This window comes from Poecilia reticulata, chromosome 13, assembly GCF_904066995.2.
Source record: "Poecilia reticulata chromosome 13, P_reticulata-male-v2, whole genome shotgun sequence".
Lineage (NCBI taxonomy): Eukaryota > Metazoa > Chordata > Actinopteri > Cyprinodontiformes > Poeciliidae > Poecilia > Poecilia reticulata.
In genome coordinates this window covers 15,576,550-15,596,567 of record NC_088842.1, presented here as the reverse complement: position 1 = coordinate 15,596,567, position 20,018 = coordinate 15,576,550, and the positions used below count along the sequence as shown (strand labels likewise).

Sequence of the window (20,018 nt, the reverse complement as noted above, 5' to 3'; positions counted from 1 at the left end):
ACACAGATTACACTGTTGCAACACAATATTTATTGCAGCCGTACTTCCATGCAGATAATCAACCGTCACCCTCACAGTCTGCATGCCGTAGTTTTTGAAGACACACAGCTGTGCAACAGAAGAGAGAAACAACTTTCTAACTCAAACCAGGCTCAGTTTCAAAACTCTTTGAAGACTTTATCTCCCGCAAGCAACAACAGTGCCTCGCTCAGCTTCAGCTGGCATTTCTGTACAGTCACCAGCTTAAATCAGTCATGCATTAACATTACATTACATAACACAAACACAATGTATTTATGCAAATATAAGAGCAAACCTTTTTTCCCTGTCAGTTTGGAAAAAACCCTGTCATTTTGTTGTTCTCTTTCTGTTTTCTTTGTAAAACGAGTCTTCTATTCCCCATGAGTGTCCCCCTCTTACAGTGTCCTCTCTGAAACTGAGGAAGGCTAACTCTCCCTGATAATAGTTAAGAATTAGCCACTTCTTTAAAAAAATCCACCGAGTTCTCCTAACTTTTAGTGTGCAAAGCAGGAAAAACTAAGCACATGCAGCTATGCATCAACATCCTGTACTTTCCAGATGAAGTAGTTTCTCACATAGATCTATAAAACTGATAAAATTAAAGGGCTACTCACATTAAACAGGAGTTTTAGCGCTGCCTCTCCTAAGCGAGGAATCCTCAGCGTGCTGCTTTTTTGGCTGAGTGTGAATGTAGGAACTTTGGGTTGGTAAAGAACTTGGAGGTGTGTGCTAGACTGACAAGCTGCAGCCTGCACGTTTTACCCTGAGGGCTCGGATACTATTTCTCCCATTTACAGCCTTAAACTGTCCAAATCTTTGATCTTACATGCATAACATTTCAAAAATATATAAAATTCAAAGCACACTTGCAACTTTCTTATACTTTCTTATACTATTTCTTATTCTTATATATAGCCATTCATCCATCCATTTTCTTTACACCCTTGTCCCTTAGTGGGGTTGGGAGGGTTGCTGGTGCCAGCTAGCGTTCTGGGCGAGAGGCGGGGTCACCCTGGACAGGTCGCCAGTCTGTCGCAGGGCAACACAGAGACACACAACCATGCGCACACACATTCACACCTAGGGACAATTTTGGAGAGGCCAATTAACCTGACAGTCATGTTTTTGGACTGTGGGAGGAAACCGGAGTACCCGGAGAAAACCCACGCATGCACAGGGAGAACATGCAAACTCCATGCAGAAAGACCGGGGCCGGGAATCGAACCCAGAACCTACATACATATAGGTTTTGTGCATGCTGGCAAGTACACAATATGGCAATTTAATGTTATTTATAGAACATGAAATATGGACAATATAGGGGTCTTCATTTTTGTCAATTAAGTAATCTATATGGGATTGTTTTATGTTTTTGCTTCTTTGTTAGAACAGTTTTGGCATGTTAGTGTTATTGTTTTTTTTTTGTTTGTGTATTTCTCTTTAAAAATCTATAAATAAAACATGACTGTTTAAATTATGACTTTTATGAAAAGAATAACAAAGAAGAAATTATAGTCACAAACACTTCTTTGTTTTGAATTTTCTGGGTTTGGTTAAATTAAACTAATCCAATTTCAAAGAGAGTGTTCTGATGAAGAGACTTGTCTATCATCATCACACTGCCTCCAACAAAAGCTGTTTGATATTTGTCAGTTTTTCCATTAATAGTATCCATTATGTAATATAATAATAATATAATATTATCCACATATTCAATGCATTTTTGTTATTAATAGGGCACTATTTAAGAGGACTGTATCCAAAAAGTACTGTTACGTCAAAGATAAAATCAACCAAATACACGTTTATTTGCTTTTGGACTGTATTTATAAAGGATTTAAATTTTTATTATAATTATTGCAAATTTATTATTTAGCTATTGCATTCTATCTCCTTTTTCTATCTCCACAAAAAGGAGATAGAATGCAATAGCTAAATAATACATTTGCATAACCCTATTGGCACATCTCTCCCACTTTATAATTAAACTACTACTATTACAGGAAAATGAAGGAACTAGAGCCCAAACCACTGTTTTTCTCATGAGCCCTGATCGTAAAAATATTATCATTCCTGATCTCAATCGTCTGAAGCAAAACAATACTAATATTGCCCACACAGGACCTCCAAAGTTATGCTGCTGTCAAATATTGAAACACGTTCACCAACACAACCTTTTATACCTTTTAAGTTTTATAAAAGTTCTATTTAAACTTTTATAAAACTGATAAGTCTTTGGCAGGCAAGCCAGGAGAAGGGAAAACAAAAAACAAAACAAAAAATTATTGTAGGCCAGCCAGCTGATGTAACACGGTGTGCTCATCCCCAAGGTGCACTGTGTTTTCCAGCAAGAGTTTGTCTGCCCTTGATGTGGTGCAAGATATGAAAATGTTTCTTGGGAATGCTTTATTCACTGGAAAACAAGCAAGCTTCAACGTAGGAGACACCGTGTCTAGAATATAGTGTATAGCATCTGCTTTCTTACCTTAATTCGGCCAAAAGAAAACAAACCATACATCAAAATAATTGTCTCGGTATCCTCTCAAAATACAATATCATCCAGAAATGAATGTCATCCATTTTCCTTCCTGCCTTGAGCACTAACTGTAGATGAGTTTGGCTTCAATGAATAGCCTCGTGTGGGTGTATGTGAGGTGTTAATATTGAAAAGGAAGGTGAGAAGAGGCGCTTAATGTCTTACCTGCTTTTAGAAACTCTGCGCATTAATCATTTACTGTTCCTTAACCTTACATGTATGTCACCGTAGAGGGCATACACCTCGCCTTTTCCACTGTTAGCCAATATTACCATATGACTGGAGTCATACTATCTGGTCAAATAATTTGATAATGGCTTTATGAGAATTCTTTAAAGACATTTGCTCTGAAAACCTTGAAATTAAGATAATCCGCTTTGGGAGAGGTGGAAACTTTCAGGATCAAATTAGTAAAAAGGAAGTTTTTTTCCATGATTACTAACACGTATTAAGCTTGAACAGCTTGGACCATTTGGTTATATTTTACTGGAGAGAAAACGTGGTGGTTTAAACTGTTCTGAGGCATTATATTCATATAATTCCAACTGTTGAGATTAGGAAAGACAATTTACATATAAACTTTATTTATCTTTCTTTTGTTTTTGGCTTAGATTTTTTTTTAAATTGCTTTTGAAATTAACAACAATCCTTGCAGGGACATTTTTGTTACCCTACAAATAGATTTTTAACCAGTTTTATTAAGCTTTTAAAAGGCGTGTTTAGTGCTATCCATCCATTCATCTGTTTTCTTTGTGCTGCTTATCTTTGCAGAGCTGAAAGGGGGTTCTAGCAGTCATTGGGTGAAAGACAGGTTGAACCATGGACAGGTCGCCAGTCCATCACAGGACAACACAGAAATACTCAGAACAAAAAAAAGTAAAAAAAAAATAAAAATAATAAAAACATACCCCCCCCCACACACACACACACCCACACATACACACCTCATGTGGATGGAGCTCATCACCCAGGATAAATGGCTCAGACCAGTGAAAACACACACAAACCTGGTCAGCAGTTATAAGAAGGAGTGGATTAGGTGAGCAACACCATTTTACACCATTGGTTGAGGAAGTCTTCCCCCATTTACATTTTTTTGTTAAATTACAACACAAAATCTTTAACAGGAATCGGCTGCCCAAAATCTGGGTTATGTTAATTTTGAAAAAAAAAAAAAAAGATTAAAATTGTAAAACGTTGTAGTGACCTTGTTGAGTCTAGTTTATAGCTGAAGAGATGGACCAATTCTTTCACAAATTTCATAGCTTCGTCCTGATTAGAGAATTATATTATATTATATTATATTACATTACATTACATTACATTATATTATATTATATTATATTATATTATATTATATTATATTATATTATATTATATTATATTATTAACAGATAAGAGCCCATTTCATTGTGCATTTAAAAACGATCGATTTTTCCTTGATCGACTGCGGTTTCTTGTTGCTATGCAGCTCCGTCTCTTGCCTTTTCTTCTTACTCATGCTGGTAGACGTTCGGGAGGGAAAAATAAATATGCTTTTGGTGGAATAACTCCGACATAAATTGCAGTCAGTATCTCCATCAGTCATCTAGTCTGCATGTTTGCCTTCAAAAATATCTGCGGGCACGTTAATCGAGGTCATGCCCGTGGAGAAACAAAAAAATTGTGCTGTGCCGCTCTTGGTGTTTTTTTTCTTCTTCTTCTACTAAACAGATACCACTGGTGTCCACATGGTGGCGCCGTTGAGCTTAATTTGCTGATAACACTCTCTCCTTCCCTCTGCTCTTTCTTTCTCTGCTGCCTACAACAGTACTGTACGCTCTCGTAGTGGCAGCAACCAGCACAAGAGTGTGCAGTGCCTCCTCGTAGCTTAGGCTCTCAATAAAACTGGCCATTTATCATCAATCATGGCCGCCGGAGTACAGATTTAACTCTCCGTCTTCTCCTCCCTATCGACTTTTAAAAGGAGTAGGGGGGATTTCTGTTTGAAGAAGACGAAAGATTATTGCTGGCCCCACACGGATTTGGATTTCCTCCTGGAATTACAGTACATCTCACAAGGGAAATACCATTCATGTCAAATCTCCAACATGCAGCCGCCGCCGAGGAAGGTGAGTGATTCCCAGGGTCCGTTATGTTTTTAGCTGGCTGCTCACACAATGACAAATAACGGTGTTGTTAACCTCAGATGGGAGTAATTTATTGACCCCCACACAACAAGCGTTTGTCAACACAAGGTTAAAGATATCAGATGGACGAGCTAGCATGGCGAGTTGGGAACCTTTTATTGACATTTATGTGCATCTGTCCAGCCATCAAAACGTCAAACCGCGTTAGCTACAAGGCGCTAGGTGGTCTGCTACAAGACGTTTTAAACAAAGCCTCACACTGTTGTATTGACTGTAATACCGTGGCTGTCATTTTGACGCGCATTGTTGTGGAAATAACTTTAAATTTGGTGCTTCTTTGTTGCATTTAAGTGCACAGTACAAACCAAAGCCCAGTGTTGTTATTTTGCTAATTTATGTACGCTGTCAGATTTGTGACAGCTTTTGTTTCCAGAAGGTACAACAACAACAACAACAACAAGGGGCTTTTGTCCAATGTGATGCATAATCGTTTTTACTTTAGCGAAAGAGTATAAATCAAACGAGGGTCACATTGGTTTATCTGTAAGGAAGCTGAGCTTGCAGAAGCTAAAAATCACACGCCAGAGCCAGGTCTGATGCTGGCTTATTGATTCGTGTTTTACTCTGGAGTGGAGAGACGTCTCTCCAGCACTGTGAAGCAAACACAGCTCACAGTCTGTGAGCATCGTATTTAATTTGAAAACTAAAGACAGGTCAAATAAGGGACTTAAATACAGTGGAAATTGAGTTGTTCTTACAAGCTTTATATCCCTTGGTAGCAGTTTTTTCTTTTTTTTTATTTTTTTTAAACGAACACCTTCAGTTAAGCTTAGTGTGTCTGTAGAGCACAAATTGACAACAAAGTTAATCATAAGGTTATTTAAAAAGACAAAATACATATTCCAATGTATTCCAGGACCATCAGATTGAAATTCAGATTTAATTTCAGATCTGTTAGTTTCATCTGATTGAAATGTACCCCTACAGTTGGTAAAAAAGTATGGGTGCACCGATTGCTGCTTTCTGGCCAATCACCAGCCCCTTCTAATTTCGGACAATACTAATTCTTTGTTTTCCTGAAAAGTCGGTAAATATAGTGGCAAAGTCATTGAGTACGCAACAGTGGGGTGACGAACATTTAGATGTGACCTGGTGCTCTGGTCCGTGAATCAGCCCTCTGTCATGGGAGAGGAATAAGCTGATTTTTAGAAGTTTGCAGAGGTAGATAAGACCACTGATAAACCAGAAGTAAGTTCTAAATGCATAAAAAGCTAACACAGGGTTAATGGTAAAGCTCCTTCCAGTAAAAACACTCAGAAAGAAAGACACACAAAGACGGCACTGGGCTACGAATGGAAGGAGAAACATACGGAATGCAAGTAGAGTCATCAACAGCTCTGTCAATGACTCCATCCAGGAAAGAGATGCAGAAGCACTGGGGTGGGAATACTTTCTACTGGAAGGAAAACTACATGCATGATTCTAGTAATTAATGGTCACAACAGCTGCAAAGGTTTTGTTCAACAGTCCAAAATGGCTAAGCAATGAATCACTGGACTAGGAGTCATTTCTACTGAAAAGAAAAATAAAGAGATTATAAGAAGTTAATGTGCAGCATCAAGTGTGAATAACCCATAAGTGGAGAGAGAGTAAAGGTAGCAGAGGGAAGAAAGTTGGTCAGAAAGTCTCCTAGTACCCTATCACTGCTTATCTATAGAGATAGGGTAAGATAACTTAAGCCTCTTAACTTTACGCATCACCAAAAAAAAGAAAAAAATTATGCCTACTCTTAAGAGCAGACTAACGACTGGTTCTACTAGAGCTTGACTGAAAGATCACCCTGTAGATTCTGTTTTCCAAAGTCTGTGTTGGTGTTCCGGTGAGCTCCAACACAGCTTTGTTGGTTCAATGCATGTTATGCAGGTTGAACTCTAGAACAAAAGCAAACTTGGAAATATGACGATGAATAAATCGGAGTTTGACTATTTTCTTTGGATGAGCGGTAATGTGAGGGAACTTCAAGTAAGCAACGTCTATCACAAACGTGATCATACTTGTGATGATGACGCAATGTTTGAGCGAACTGGTCATTTGTTTATCTGTTTTTTTTTGTTTTTTTTTATCAACTGGTTTTTATACTTTTAAAAGTGGGAAACGTCCAGTTTTGCCTTCTATTTTATTAGAGGGCAATAATAGAAATAAAGTAAATGCATGCTGTATTTGCACACAGTGAACAGTGACTACCTGGACGTATTTCTCACTGCTTTTTGTTTTGTGGAGTCTTAAAGCAGATGCATGATGTTCCCCTGTAAGTCTCTGTGCGGATGTCTTTTAATTATCACATATCCCTCCCCCCCCTGAGCTTTTTAATGTGCTGCCTTTCTACTTGTCAAATCATGCCCTTAAAACTCACTCACTTTACAAGCGTCTTCCATAAACGAGGCTATGGTGAGCAGAGGCCACTCTTTGCTGTCTTTTTGATCAATTTTATCTCAAAATTCTTTCAAGAATTAAACACAAATTAGCCAAAAGTACAGCTTTTTTTTTTTGTTTTTTTTTAAACACTCTGCCAAGGTGGCTGACACACGCCATCCTCTCTGCCCACAGCACCACAGCCAGAGTGTATCAGTGTTTGGCCGTTAGATACAAGTATTTTCTCCCTCCCACGGCGACACATCCAGCCCCTGAAGTGTTTTGTCTGGGTCTCAGCCCATCTGCTAACAAACGGAGCTATTTGAGCCCCATATATTAGTTTGATGTGACTTAAATTATAGATGGCTGCTTCTGGGTTAACACAGACTAATAGATTTAGAGTGTCTGTGTGAGGCAGAGGCGGGAATGAACCCAGCAGAGCAGCTTTTTCCTCAAAGATATGATGTATTGATTAAATATTTAGCTTTTCTTTTTTTATCTAGCAATTTTAACGGGACGTAAAAAAAAAAATGATGAAAATGATGTAAAGGAGTTAGTTGTGGAGAGTGTCTAAAACACTAGGAGGAAAAGTACTGACAGTGAGGAATATACAAACAGTGAAGCAGACGCCTGACATTGGACCTGAGAGATGGAGTATGCATCATTCAGTTTTCAGCTGAGTGAGACCGTGCCTTGCAAAAGTATTTGTGGAGCTTGAACTTCCTCCACTTTTGCACATGCTGCAGTCGCAAACTTCAACTTATTTGTCTGTTCATTCATTGTAATGTGAAAGAAAAATTCCAGGTTTTCATACATGTATGCATTGTGCAACATTTGTCCACCAGTGGAGCTACATTTCTATTTCACTATGAACAGATCAGCTTGAAAACACATCTAGGAAAGTATTGTCTATTCTTCATTCCTCAGCTGAGTCAGACTAGCTGGGAAGCATTTACCTTTACATCATAGAGGTCCATTTTTGTTCTTTTTAAATCAAATTTGTCTTCATCCACAAAATGAAGATATGTTTTCAAGTCATTAAAGTACCTACCATTTAACATTTTGTCGTATGATTGAAGAACCGTACATCTATTACTGTTTTAGGCTTTCCAAATAAGTGGCTCAAATGTTCAGAAACTTCCATTTTTTCTCTGTTGCACCAAATGCATTCTTGGCTTATGACAAACTTCAAATGGATCTTCTTCTGATGACTTTATTCTTTCCACTTTTCCATAAAGATCAGATTAATAAAGTGTATGCATGTTGAACTTAAGGGCTAAAAACCATCGTACACCACACTTATATTCTTACATTTCCACTTTAAAAAAAGGCAACATAGGGCATTTTAGTGTCTGAGTCTGGTATTTCTAGAAACAACGTCAATTTATGTATCTAGTTTAGAAACGTTTTATGTCTGAATAATTCATAAGTCTGAGTTAAGTACCTTACCAAGCCAATTAAATAGCTCCGTGAAAATGGTTAGGTACTGAAAAGAAAGTGGCTAAAAAGCAGCTGAAGTCTAAAAGAAAACTTGGAAACACATTTAGGGAGCCTGAAGAAATATTAAGAGCAGTTTTGAAGTATGACAGGAAATTTGAATTTGAAAGCACAACAAACGTAAGTGAAAGATTTTAGACTTTTTCATAACATACATAGTGATGTGTTTTGAGGTCAGTTTGCTTTGATACTAAAGAGGACTGTTGCTTCAGCTGCTTTTATTGATATTTTCTTCATATATGTGTCTACAAATGTCTGTGATTTTAATTGAAATCTTTCATTTTTAGTTGTCTCTGACACTTTTATATATTTTTTTAAACATTTGTTAACTTCTTTGTCTTACAATTCAAGTTTATCAGATTCAAGTTACAATTCAAGTTTACATCTGTCCCTGAAATGAGACGGACGTAGAAAAGTCACCTTCACTCCTTTACTGTTCTTGCGCTTTCTACTGCAGTCTCGTCCACATTATTGTTTTATAATCTCAAGAATCTTGCTAACAACTGTGTGTGAAACAGAAGTGCACATAACGCTGCTTAGCAAAAAAGTGCTGTATGTTTTTGTGAACCGGGTCTAGCTACTGTTGTATTCTCAATTTGACTTTCAAGTTCACATATAAACAACATAAATGTCATAATAACTTTCAGTTTTTAGTGTCATTTTAGCCTTTTGATTTTTGGGTTGATCAGATTCTGCAACGGACAACTTCACACGTTTAAGTTCAACTCTCTTACCCACAGAGAGTGAAAAATATATACAGACATGATTCAAAACCACTTTTAAGTTATGAGAACATCTTCTTGCTGATATACACGGTTGTTTTCAAGTTTTTACTGGCTGGCTCAAAGTGTCACCCTCAGATGGAGGGAAATTTGTCAGGATGTTCAATAAAAATCTAGGAACCAGCAGGACTGAAGGCCATTGTAAACTGGAAAGAATGTCCTATGCTTTAAGGTCTGGTTTACAGCTTAAATAATTGATTGTAGGAGCAATAAAAAAGGAAATATCGTGGAGGAACCACATTTTTTTGGAAGTCGTGCTATTTTCCCAATCTAAACTCCATCGATTGCCAGCTTAGTTAAGATCATCGTCAAGAGTAGTAAATGTGTCACCTTCTTCCTCCAACCCACCAACTATTGCTTCTGGTCTTTCCATCTCATTCTCTCTTCCTCTGTTTTCACTCATTTCCTTCATGTTTCATCTCCTTTTCTCCTCACACCCCGCTTACCTCCTAATCCCCGTATGACCCTCTTCTCTTTTTTTTTGTTTTACCCCTCACTCCTCCTGTGGTTCCCTCTGAGCAATAGAAGGTGAAATCAAGTGAAGTGCTCTAGCCCTGTTAATGTAATGAACCACTCCCCCCTTATCTTCAGAGGACCAGCTGATGGAGGAAAAAGGAAGTTCCCTCTCTCTGCCTCTCTCTTTCTCTCGTTGTGTGTAATGTGTGGGGTCGTTGTTGATTGTTTTGTCTAGAAGCGTCATGAATTTGCCCTCTGTTACCGCGGTGAATAGATGATGGAATCCAGGCCACAATGCTCGGTGACCTTCTCTGTTTGGCCGGAGATGCGCGGTTGTATATTAAGGGTCTGCTTTGTCCCTGGCAGTTTTTAGCACAGGACAGTGTGAATGGATGTGGCTTAATCAGCAAAACCCATTTGTTTGTGAGATTAAACTTTATGTATCTTTTTACGGCACTCAGTAGGGTCTGTCTGTTTCTTAATGTTGCCATCTGAGTAGCTTCTGTTTCATCGAATGGCAAAGAAACTGCAGTCATATTTTGTGAACCACAACTTTTCAGTCCAATATTTGAATTTAAATTCCTTCAGACGTTGACTTTTCTTCCAGAATGTCTTTAGTGTTTTTGGTCAGATTAATGAATAAAGCACACAGTTATGCTACTACAATTCTTTGATCGATAATTATGTTCAACCATCTTGTCCAGTGTGTAATTACTAAATCTGATCTACAGACTGTTGAGATGGAGAGGCTAACAAAACATATCAGAACATACTAGAAGTAAAAAAAAAATTAAACCCCTTTAAGAGAAATTTTTTTTGAAAAGTCGTTTCATTAGGGAACAAAATGACTTAATAATGGAATTTACCAAGTCTTTCTGCCCTGAATAAACATTGTTGTATGTTTATTTTCTAGATTATAAGTATTCTTACTTAAGATGTCCCCATCTAGGGCTGTTTAAAATTGAAAAACACATACTTGCACAACTATCGCACAATATTGCAACAATATTGCAACAACAAACAGCAGACTTGCATGCTCATAGCAGACTTCCTCAATATGTTCAACTGTTTTACTTTTGTGATTTTGCTTTTAAATCTTTGGTAAAACCCAGTGAAGCCATGAAGCTGAGGTATTTCAACTAAAAGATACCAAACTGTGTGAATTAAGCTGGTTGCAAATAATTAATTAATCACATGATTAATTAAAATGAGCTTGATAATTAATATTTTTTGAAGGGTAATTTGTTTACAGAGACACATACTCCCATTTTGTTTATGGTTTAGATTGTGTGTGTGTGTTTACTTAATTTTTTTTGTTTTTGGTTGTTTATTGGATATTTGAAATGTTTTCCAGTTCCAGTGGGGAGTGTTCTGTTCAAAACGAAAGTTATTATTCCATTGTCAATATACTGCATAAAAGTGTTCTCAAATTGACAATATACCAGAATCAGAATCAGAAGAATTTTATTGTCATTGTCAGAAAGACAATGAAATTGCAGGTCCAGTACAACCGTGTTTTTGCAGTTAAGAAGGATGTTAAGAAATCCTGCTTCTTGTAAATAGCATTGTAATAAAAATAAAGAAAGGAGAACTAAGAATTAGTTTTTGAGAAGGGTTATCAGTTGGTGAGTGAAAGTCAGAAGATGAGATAAGATGCCTGCAGGGAAGAGTGATACGAAAATGATTAATCTCTCTTTTTTTTTTTTTTTTTTTTTTTTTGCTGTTTTCTGCAGGTCAAAGTGACACAGGAGCTAAAAAACACTCACACGGAGCAGATGACAAGGCTGCACTTTAAACATCAAACCGAATGTGACCTGCTGGAAGACATGAGGTATGACGGATCTCCGCTCTGCATGAATCGCTCTAACACAATCCTCTGTCAAAGTATGAAAACGGAAAGGCTCAAGCCAAATGGCAGATGTTTGGAAATCTTGTCGTCTGATTTGCACGGCAAAGATGTGCTTGCACAGAAACGCAAAGAAAAACGGCAAAGGAGGCGGCTAAGGAATTAGAGGGAAGTGACACGTGAGAAAGACACAAACCGAGGAGGGAGCTTGTCATATTGTGAAGGAATTTCCAGCTGTCCTTTTTCTTGTTCGTGCTCCGTTTTCTTTTCAAAACATCAATCTATGTTGCCCAGATCCTTGAATATTCTACATTCTTATCGTCCATTTGTGCCATCATTTTTCAATCTGTTTCTTTACTTTTCCTCATGACGCACACAAGTCGACAGTTTCATCCCACAGCCGAATCTGTCTGGATTTAGGATAAAACCTCGATTTCCTTTCTCGGTTTCAGTTTCTCTGTTGACTAAACATTGATTACATATGACAACAACAAAAAATCTGAGCCTTTCTGCTCCCAGTGCTGTCCTCTGCTCTGTCTCAACGCCTCTCTGTCTCTCTCCATCTCTCGGGAGGCAGCTCCAGCTGTTTGGGACCAAACTGGCCTGTTGCTGCAGGGGTTTTGGAGAGTGAACAAGGCTCACAGGTCTCACTGGTGGGAGATTGTGAGAGCCAGTTAAACGCCGCATGCGACCACAACGTCTTGGTTGTGTAAGTCGGCACGAGATCAAGCTGCATACCGTTGGTTAAAGAGCTCAAAACTTTGTCCTTGTCGTCCTCATCAGTGGGGGGGAAAAAAAAAAAGCTGCCTGTAGTGTTTTCTCAGTATGTCACTCGAGCTTTTAATGTTTTGTAATTATTTGTGATGATGCACTTTGATGGTGGTAAAATGGGGGAGCAGCGGGGTTCTGTAATGATTGGGGAAGTCGTCCTTTGATTAGGTGGCTGGGGCCCGGGCCCCTGCAGTGACCCGCATCTGTTTGCTGTTTGTTTCCTTAAGCGAGTCATTATGGCTATTGTCAAAAAGAGGCACAATTTGATTTTTAATACAACTCTGCAACATACTAGTGATCACGTTGATAGGTGCGATACCTTGCTAAAGTGTTTACCACCAAAACCTTTTCACATTTTGTCTTTTATGCAGCAGCAGAACAAGAGTTTATTGGGATATTATTTGCTAGAATGACACAAAGCAGTGCATACTTGTGAAGTAAAAGGAAATGTTGTACGTTTTTTTATTTGCTTTCAGCCCCTGGAGTCAATACTGTGAAGAACAACATCTTGTTACAATCATAGAAGAAAGATCTTTGCTCTTTGCAGACAACTCATGCTCGGTCAGACTGGATGAACGCCATTTTGAACAACAGTTTTCAATCTTGCCACAGATTCTAACTAGGCATTTGGTCTGCACTTTGACTAGGCCGTTCTACATGAACACAAGCTGTGATCTGAACCATTGCATAGTAGCTCTGGCTTTGTGCTGGAAGGTGAACCTTTGACTCATTGTGAAGTCGTTGGCAGCATCCAGCAAGTTTTCTTCCAGGATTTCTTCTATTGCATGGAGATCCATTTAATAAAAAATCAAAATAAATACTGATTAATAAATAATCAATAAATATGCCATAAGTTAAATTAATTTCCCTATGAAATAAAAACAAGATTATGGGAAGAACCAACATAACCAATGTATGTTGGTTCTTCCCATAAACTCTCATGAAAATAAATTGAACTTTGTGTGTGTAATGTGACAAAATGTGAGTTTGAAGAAGGTTTTACATTTATATTTAATGTCACAGAAAAGATGGAGTACGTCCTTTTTAGGTTTAACTTTTTATCCGGAATACTGAATCTGTTGTTTTAGTTTTTTGTATACATGCGGACCGTAAAATTGTTTGTTTTTTACCATGCCTGCATATAGGGGGAAAAAAAGGCTCATCAGTCGCTTGAACTCTGTAAGAATTAATCTGATAAAGTATGGAGACTGACCTTTGAAATGATTGAAGCATACAGCAGGGCAACAAAACGTCTGGCCTCATGAGACATTTTTGTCAGAGTTGAAAAGTGCATATTTTTCCACATGAAGAATACATTAAATGCAGCGCCTTAATCCCAAAAGCTGCTCTGAGGTTTTGCTGAGGTTATTTACTCTCATCAGACCACTGGGGAGCTTGAATAAAAAAGCTCTCTGCACTTGCCCGCAAAATCTATAAGGTTCAGGATGACGGTGGAAAGACTAAGCAACGCTGGTGAGAAGAAAGATGAGAGAGGGATGGGGGGCGGGGGGTGTTTAATCTTCTGGGTTTGATGTCTTGTGAAGGAATGGTCAGAAAAAGACAGGGAGGAGAAAATGATGTGTAGTCAGTGGGTTCAACTTGGTGTCCTCAATCCACCTAAATCCCCCTATATACTCTTATATCTGACTCAACAGAGATGCACTCATCGCCCTACTGCTGCTGATTGTTGAAATCAGCTCACAAACAGAACGTGTGTGTTTGTATTCCTCTCATTTTGGTTACACTGGCGTTCATCATGCCATTTTGCTGCCTTTCTGCAGTGTATTTTATGAATGACAAGAACATGCTTTTTCTGTCTTTAAGTCTTTAAAATGTTTTCGACTCAAGGGAAACGTTTTTATTTTTTAGAACAGTCGCACAACGTTTGTAATTTCCTGACACATCAATAATCATGAAATGATCAGTAAAAGTACAAGTGTCGCAGCTGATGGCGCAGGATTTGACTGGAATCTCAATGTGATTCCCGTCCTGTCCTGCTGGAAGGGAATTATGAAAACGATAATTGAAATTTGCGACGCACACAGATTTATTGACCGATTCCTGGGAATTGTCTGTGCATATCATTAAAGCGTAATGGCTCTCCGTGCCGAGTAGTGAGACGAAGCTCACCGACTTGAACCCAGAATTCTCCCAAGGTCCTGTTTTGTGCGGCTTCCGTAATTTAAATGCACAGGGAACAGAAAATCAAAACCTCAGATTAATGCAAAACTATTCTGGAAAAGCAATTAGGCAGGGTCGTCTCTGTGTTTCACAGAATTATGCTGCAGAAAACCTCAGCTGCTGCTCTAAACAACGGAGAACTTGTAAGCGATAAAGTCCGATTAATCATAATCAGCATTAACACAGCTACACTATTCCCATTCCGCTTGAGTCCCTGTAAGAGCAGAGATTGATCATCTTTGGTTTCACTGTGCAGAGGAATTGTTACACTGTAAAAGTGACACTCCCTGAAAATAGCTCTTTGAAATGAACGATGAGCCCATGTATCCACAGAGATCTGTTTAACAGGTTATATTTCAGCAGCTGTGACTGATCAAAGCAGTAGTTGACTGTGATATTGTTCTGCTGTAGTTTGTTCTAGTCAGACTGTCATATAATAATAATAATAATTTATTTGATGGAATGGGAAAATGGTGTAAGTTGTTAGGAATTGGGTTTTTACTAATTAGAATATCTATTTGTTTAGTCTATTATCTTAATTTTCTTAAATAATCTAAATGGAAAAATCAACAGTTTTCTAAGAGTCAAATATTTTGCAGCAGATAATTATTAATGCAGAGTGTTTGTTTAGTCGATTTCATCACTTTAAGCTTTTCTTTGTATTCCACCTGTAGATTTACGGAGCTTTCCTAAACGAGATGAAACCCTCCTGCGTTCTAGCAGAACGTCTACGTGATCTGAAGAATCTCCCGCGCCGCGTCTTGTGGTGATCATGCAGTGTGAAAACACAACGGCTCTCTTCTGTCTCTATTTCCGTCTGTGACTCAGGCGGCTGATCTCAGTCAGTGTGCCGTTAACCAGTGATTTCAGCTGGTTTAAGGAGTTAAACATGAGTTTCCTCATGTTTAACTCCTCTTTTTTTTTTTTTTTTTAAACCAGTGAACCCCTTGCCCTCATTAAACTAAACACTCTTTCATCCTTAAGAACATGAACATGGAGACACTCATCCACTTCTTGGCCACTCTTTAAGCTCTCAAGTATTTCCCATCAGGCACATTCACTCTTTCTTTTCTTGTTTTGCACTTCTCACACAGCTGATGCCGACATGATTTCCTGACTCATACGCCTTGCAGTTACAACGATGAATTAATCATAAGCAGAACGAAGCACTGAAGGAGTGTTGTAGGAAACAATAGTGGAGGAAGAATAATAGAAGCAGAGAGCAAAAAATAAGACAAATTAAAAAAAAAAGAAAAAAACAAGAGTACAGATTAATGAACAGCATGACCAGGTTTTAAGAAGTGGAATACAACTGATGAGTACAACTATTATTGCTCACTATTGCTACAATCTTTCCAGTGCTGTAAGAATGAGTAATGTCATATAAACATGTAAAATCAATCTTGGGCATAACCAGCTGCCCATGTTTACAGATGCGATCTCTGCTGTAATGTCACCATGACATCATGAATGGTCTAGACATGCCCAGGGATCCCAGCGCGATTTGTTTGCTGATGTGCATATTGACTCTGAACTCGTGCACCTTACTAACACAAATATATAGCAATGAAACGTAAAGAATAAAAACGGGCAACATTAAAAAGAAATCTGTTTTCGTGGGTCAACATCTGGTCACAGCACAGTACATGACTGTAGCATTTTATAAGCAGTGGTAATTGCATAGCCTTAGGGAAAAAAGGTTTATATCCAGGAAGTCCTGAACCAAGGCTTTTCAAAGTGACGGGCGCCAAAGTTGTACGGGGGGTGTGCGACATGTGGAAAAAAATAACTGAACACTTAGCCGGCATCGACAAGCCTATGTCAGAGACTATGGATAGATTTTTAGAACTGAAGGCTTTGGTAAGGAGACAGTCTAGGGCAAGCAAAATAAAAAGACGGAATTATATGACCAGGATGACTTAATATTTTTAATTTTGTTTGGCTGGATGTGGAGATGCTTTCCATTGATGAGGTTGGATACACCTATTATAGAATATGTCTATATATGGGAGAATAGGGACATTTCATGGCATTTTTTGTTGAATTTAATTGCTGAACTAAATCAACTTTTGATAATAAAACGCACTTTTATTGAACAATATCAGTCGATGTTTTAATCACCATTGATCAGGGGGGGAAAAACTACATGTGGATATGCTTCAAAACTTTTAAAACATTTTCAGCAATTGTTGCATCTTATTGTTTGCAACCAAGAACGAAGGCTTTTTGATAACTGATGACTGTTGGGGAAGGTGTGGTGAAACCTAAAAGCAACTCTGACGTAGGTGTTTGTTTGCTTTGCTTTGAGTAAATACACCGGTACTACAGTGTAGATAAGAACTGCTGTTGTCTGCTGATGAAGTCTTGGTATAAATAGATTTTCAGGAAATAATGCACAATTATCACTTCAAGTGTGGCTCACATCTATTTATATTCAACTGCTAAATGGTAATCGCTGATCCCACACATTATATATCAAGTTAAATAAAGTCCCAGTTTAGGAAACTGCTATTTTAGGCTGCAGGTTCTGATTTCAGATAACAAGGTGTAACTGTCTAGTAAACATGAGATGCGGAATAGATAGTGGTACAAAAAGGCTCCTTGTACAGCTCCTTGTATATCAACATGCCAAAATGTTTGTAAATTATTTGTGGTGGTTTTAATTTATTTAAAGGTTATTAATCTTTGAAAACATAGCTTATGGTTTTGATTGTTTTCCCCCCCCAAATACAACTATAACATAATAAAGATTTGGAAATATTTATCTTTGTCAACATTTAACACATTAAAGCACTTTTAAAGCATCAGTGATACGACTGTAATCATAACCTACCGTATTTTCCGCACTATAAGGCACACCGGATTATAAGGCGCACCTTCAATAAATGACCTATTTTAAAACTTTTTTCATATATAAGGCGCACCGCATTATAAGGCGCATAGAATAGACGATACAGTTAAGGGTTGCCACCCGTCCCGTTCGTATTAAACCTATACGGGACGTGATTTGTTCCGTTCTCTACAAATGTGGATGTGTAATAATAAAGAATTGGCCCCCCGAGTACTTTATATAGTAGGCTGCCCCAGTCATTGTTTCACTCACGGTGTTGGTGTTGCGATATTGTGCCCAACTGCTTTCTGGGTAACACAGACCAACCGACACGCAGCCGCAGTCTCTGTCTCTCTTCCCCCACCCCCCGGCTTTAAATGTATAAGGGCTGGTCCCTTGGTAACCCTAGTCGAAGCACCCCAGATGAATGTCTAAAGCCACTTTGTTGACGTAAAGAATGTCAACAAAACAGTCCGATTCGGGTCAGCGAGGAGAGCCTTCCGCGACTGGGCTGGGGTGTGGCCGGACGATGATCACCCTTCTCCGTTCGCGCACAGCATGTTTGTGGAGAACGTGGTGCTAAATGACCTGCAGACGACCTGATTATCAGGTTGGTAGGTAGATAGGTCAGTCAAACTTTATTAACAAACCAGCGTTCTGACAACTATCCCAGCATGCACCGCGCGCTTCTTCTTCTACGGGAAAAAATGAAGTCGGCAGCTGCTTACCGTAGTTGCTAGACCTGTGGAGGCTCAATATTGGTCCATATATAAGGTGCACCGGATTATAAGGCGCATTGTCGGCTTTTGAGGAAATTGAAGGTTTTTAGGTGCGCCTTATAGTGCGGAAAATACGGTACTCATGAGTACATTGTTCTTGCTGCTCTTTTCCATCATCACAGTGTCCCAACCTCCATATGTGAATTTCAGCATCACAGTCACTAAAAGCTATATCACGACTGGGCGTTTGGATCATACTTCTACATATTGGTGTCCTGAGCATGATTTCAGGTAATATGAGATATAATAATCTACTAAATATTGCAGCCAAGAAGTGATTCTTGGACAATTGGGACTCTTGTCTTTGTTGGTGTTGATTTTGAAGTTTTGAAGCACAACAGACCAGCAGAGAACATTATTGCTGTATAAGGTGTATGTTCTTGTGGAGGTGTGTGTGGCGCTGTGGCTTAGTTGGTTAAAGCGCCTGTCTAGTAAACAGGAGATCCTGGGTTCAAATCCCAGCAGTGCCTTTTTTTTTTTTTTTTAAATACACACACACACACACACACACACACACACACACACACATATATATATATATATATATATATATATATATATATATATATATATATATATATATATTATGTTGAAATGTTTGAAGTTGTGATATATATATATGTGTATATATATATACACATATATATATATGTGTATATATATATACACATATATATATATATATATATATACAGTATATCCATCCATCCATCCATTTTCTTGCACCCTTGTCCCTTAGTGGTGTCGGGAGGGTTCTATCTCCAGCTAATGTTCCGGGCGAGAGGCAGGACAGGTCGCCAGTCTGTCGCAGTATGTATATATATATATATATATATACGTCAAACCTTTTCCTCATTTTTATGTGATAACTCTTGGAATAATCAGAATCAGCTTTATGCCAAGATTGTGTGCCGAAGCAAGGCGTTTCACTCTCACTGATCTGATTACTGCTCAGAAAATTAAAGGAATCTGGATGCATTTTGATGTAAATCAGGCTCCCCCTATTCTAAATTTCAAGGGTTGTTTTACTTCTCTGTCGAATGCTGGGTTTTAAGTCAGCTTCTGGTTGGTGAAAGCTTCTACATTTACGCTTTTGACTGAAGTATCTAAGTTGGAAGCTTTCTGATATTTGTTTTGTCAATCTGTGTTTATTTAGAGTGTTTGAAAGGAATTGTGTCGCTATAAAAGACTTGCCCCGTGTGAGGCTCGAACTCACGACCTTCAGATTATGAGACTGACGCGCTGCCTACTGCGCCAACGAGGCCTGTGAAGTTTCTCTTTTAGTGCTGAAATCCACAGCCGGATGTGGCTGGTGGGTCTCAGATTTCAGCTGATGGAGACCGAGGGTGGGGTGAGCTGAACATTAACTGCTGCGGCCGACTGGAACTGGAAGCAGAAGCTGGTTACTTTGATATATATATATATGTATATATATATATATATATATATTTTTTTTTTTTCATATATGTCTGTGTGTGTGTTTTCTACTTTCAGTTGGTTATTGCTGAAATCTGAAGTCGACCATGTTTGAAAAAATTGCTTTAACATGCCAAGGGAAACGTTTGACAAGGAGAACTGGCCTATTTGTTTGCTCTGTAATTTGCAGAGAGAAGTGACAGTAATTATGCTGTCTGCACTGCTGTTTCTGTTTTTATGTGTCTTCCTCCACTGTTTGAATCCTCTTATGGGTTTGGATTCTACATGTTAACATTTAATTGCTCACAATAATATTTAAAGAGCATAACACCTTTAAAATATTGTTGTTTTAGCACACAACA

At 38.3% G+C, this 20,018-nt stretch overlaps 2 protein-coding genes and 2 non-coding genes across 11 annotated transcripts in view; 2 read left to right on the top strand and 2 right to left on the bottom strand.

Moving 5' to 3' along the window:
• Positions 1-20,018, bottom strand: part of p2ry2.1 (purinergic receptor P2Y2, tandem duplicate 1) — a 44,341-nt gene that overhangs the window by 3,900 nt on the left and 20,423 nt on the right. Inside the window, exon 1 of one of the 3 annotated variants that reach the window (XM_008425549.3) lies at positions 636-1,243. The exons of 1 other annotated variant lie outside the window; for it this stretch is intronic. The gene's annotated coding sequence lies outside the window, so the exon portion shown is untranslated. One more of the 3 variants, XM_081614684.1, reaches the window with a different exon arrangement.
• Positions 4,088-20,018, top strand: part of fchsd2 (FCH and double SH3 domains 2) — a 69,484-nt gene continuing 53,553 nt past the window's right edge. For 2 of the 6 annotated variants that reach the window (XM_008425543.3, XM_008425541.3), the window contains exons 1-2: positions 4,090-4,668; positions 11,567-11,664. In XM_008425543.3, coding sequence (XP_008423765.1) covers positions 4,648-4,668; positions 11,567-11,664 — 119 coding nt within the window. In that variant the 5' untranslated portion in view covers positions 4,090-4,647. Of the gene's footprint in view, positions 4,669-11,566; positions 11,665-20,018 lie in introns of all 6 variants that reach the window. The other 4 variants (XM_008425540.3, XM_008425542.3, XM_008425544.3 and 1 more) reach the window with 4 other exon arrangements.
• On the top strand, positions 18,637-18,710 carry trnat-agu (transfer RNA threonine (anticodon AGU)). Its single transcript has one exon. It is a non-coding gene; the product is annotated as a tRNA-Thr (tRNA).
• trnam-cau (transfer RNA methionine (anticodon CAU)) lies at positions 19,432-19,504 on the bottom strand. Its single transcript has one exon. It is a non-coding gene; the product is annotated as a tRNA-Met (tRNA).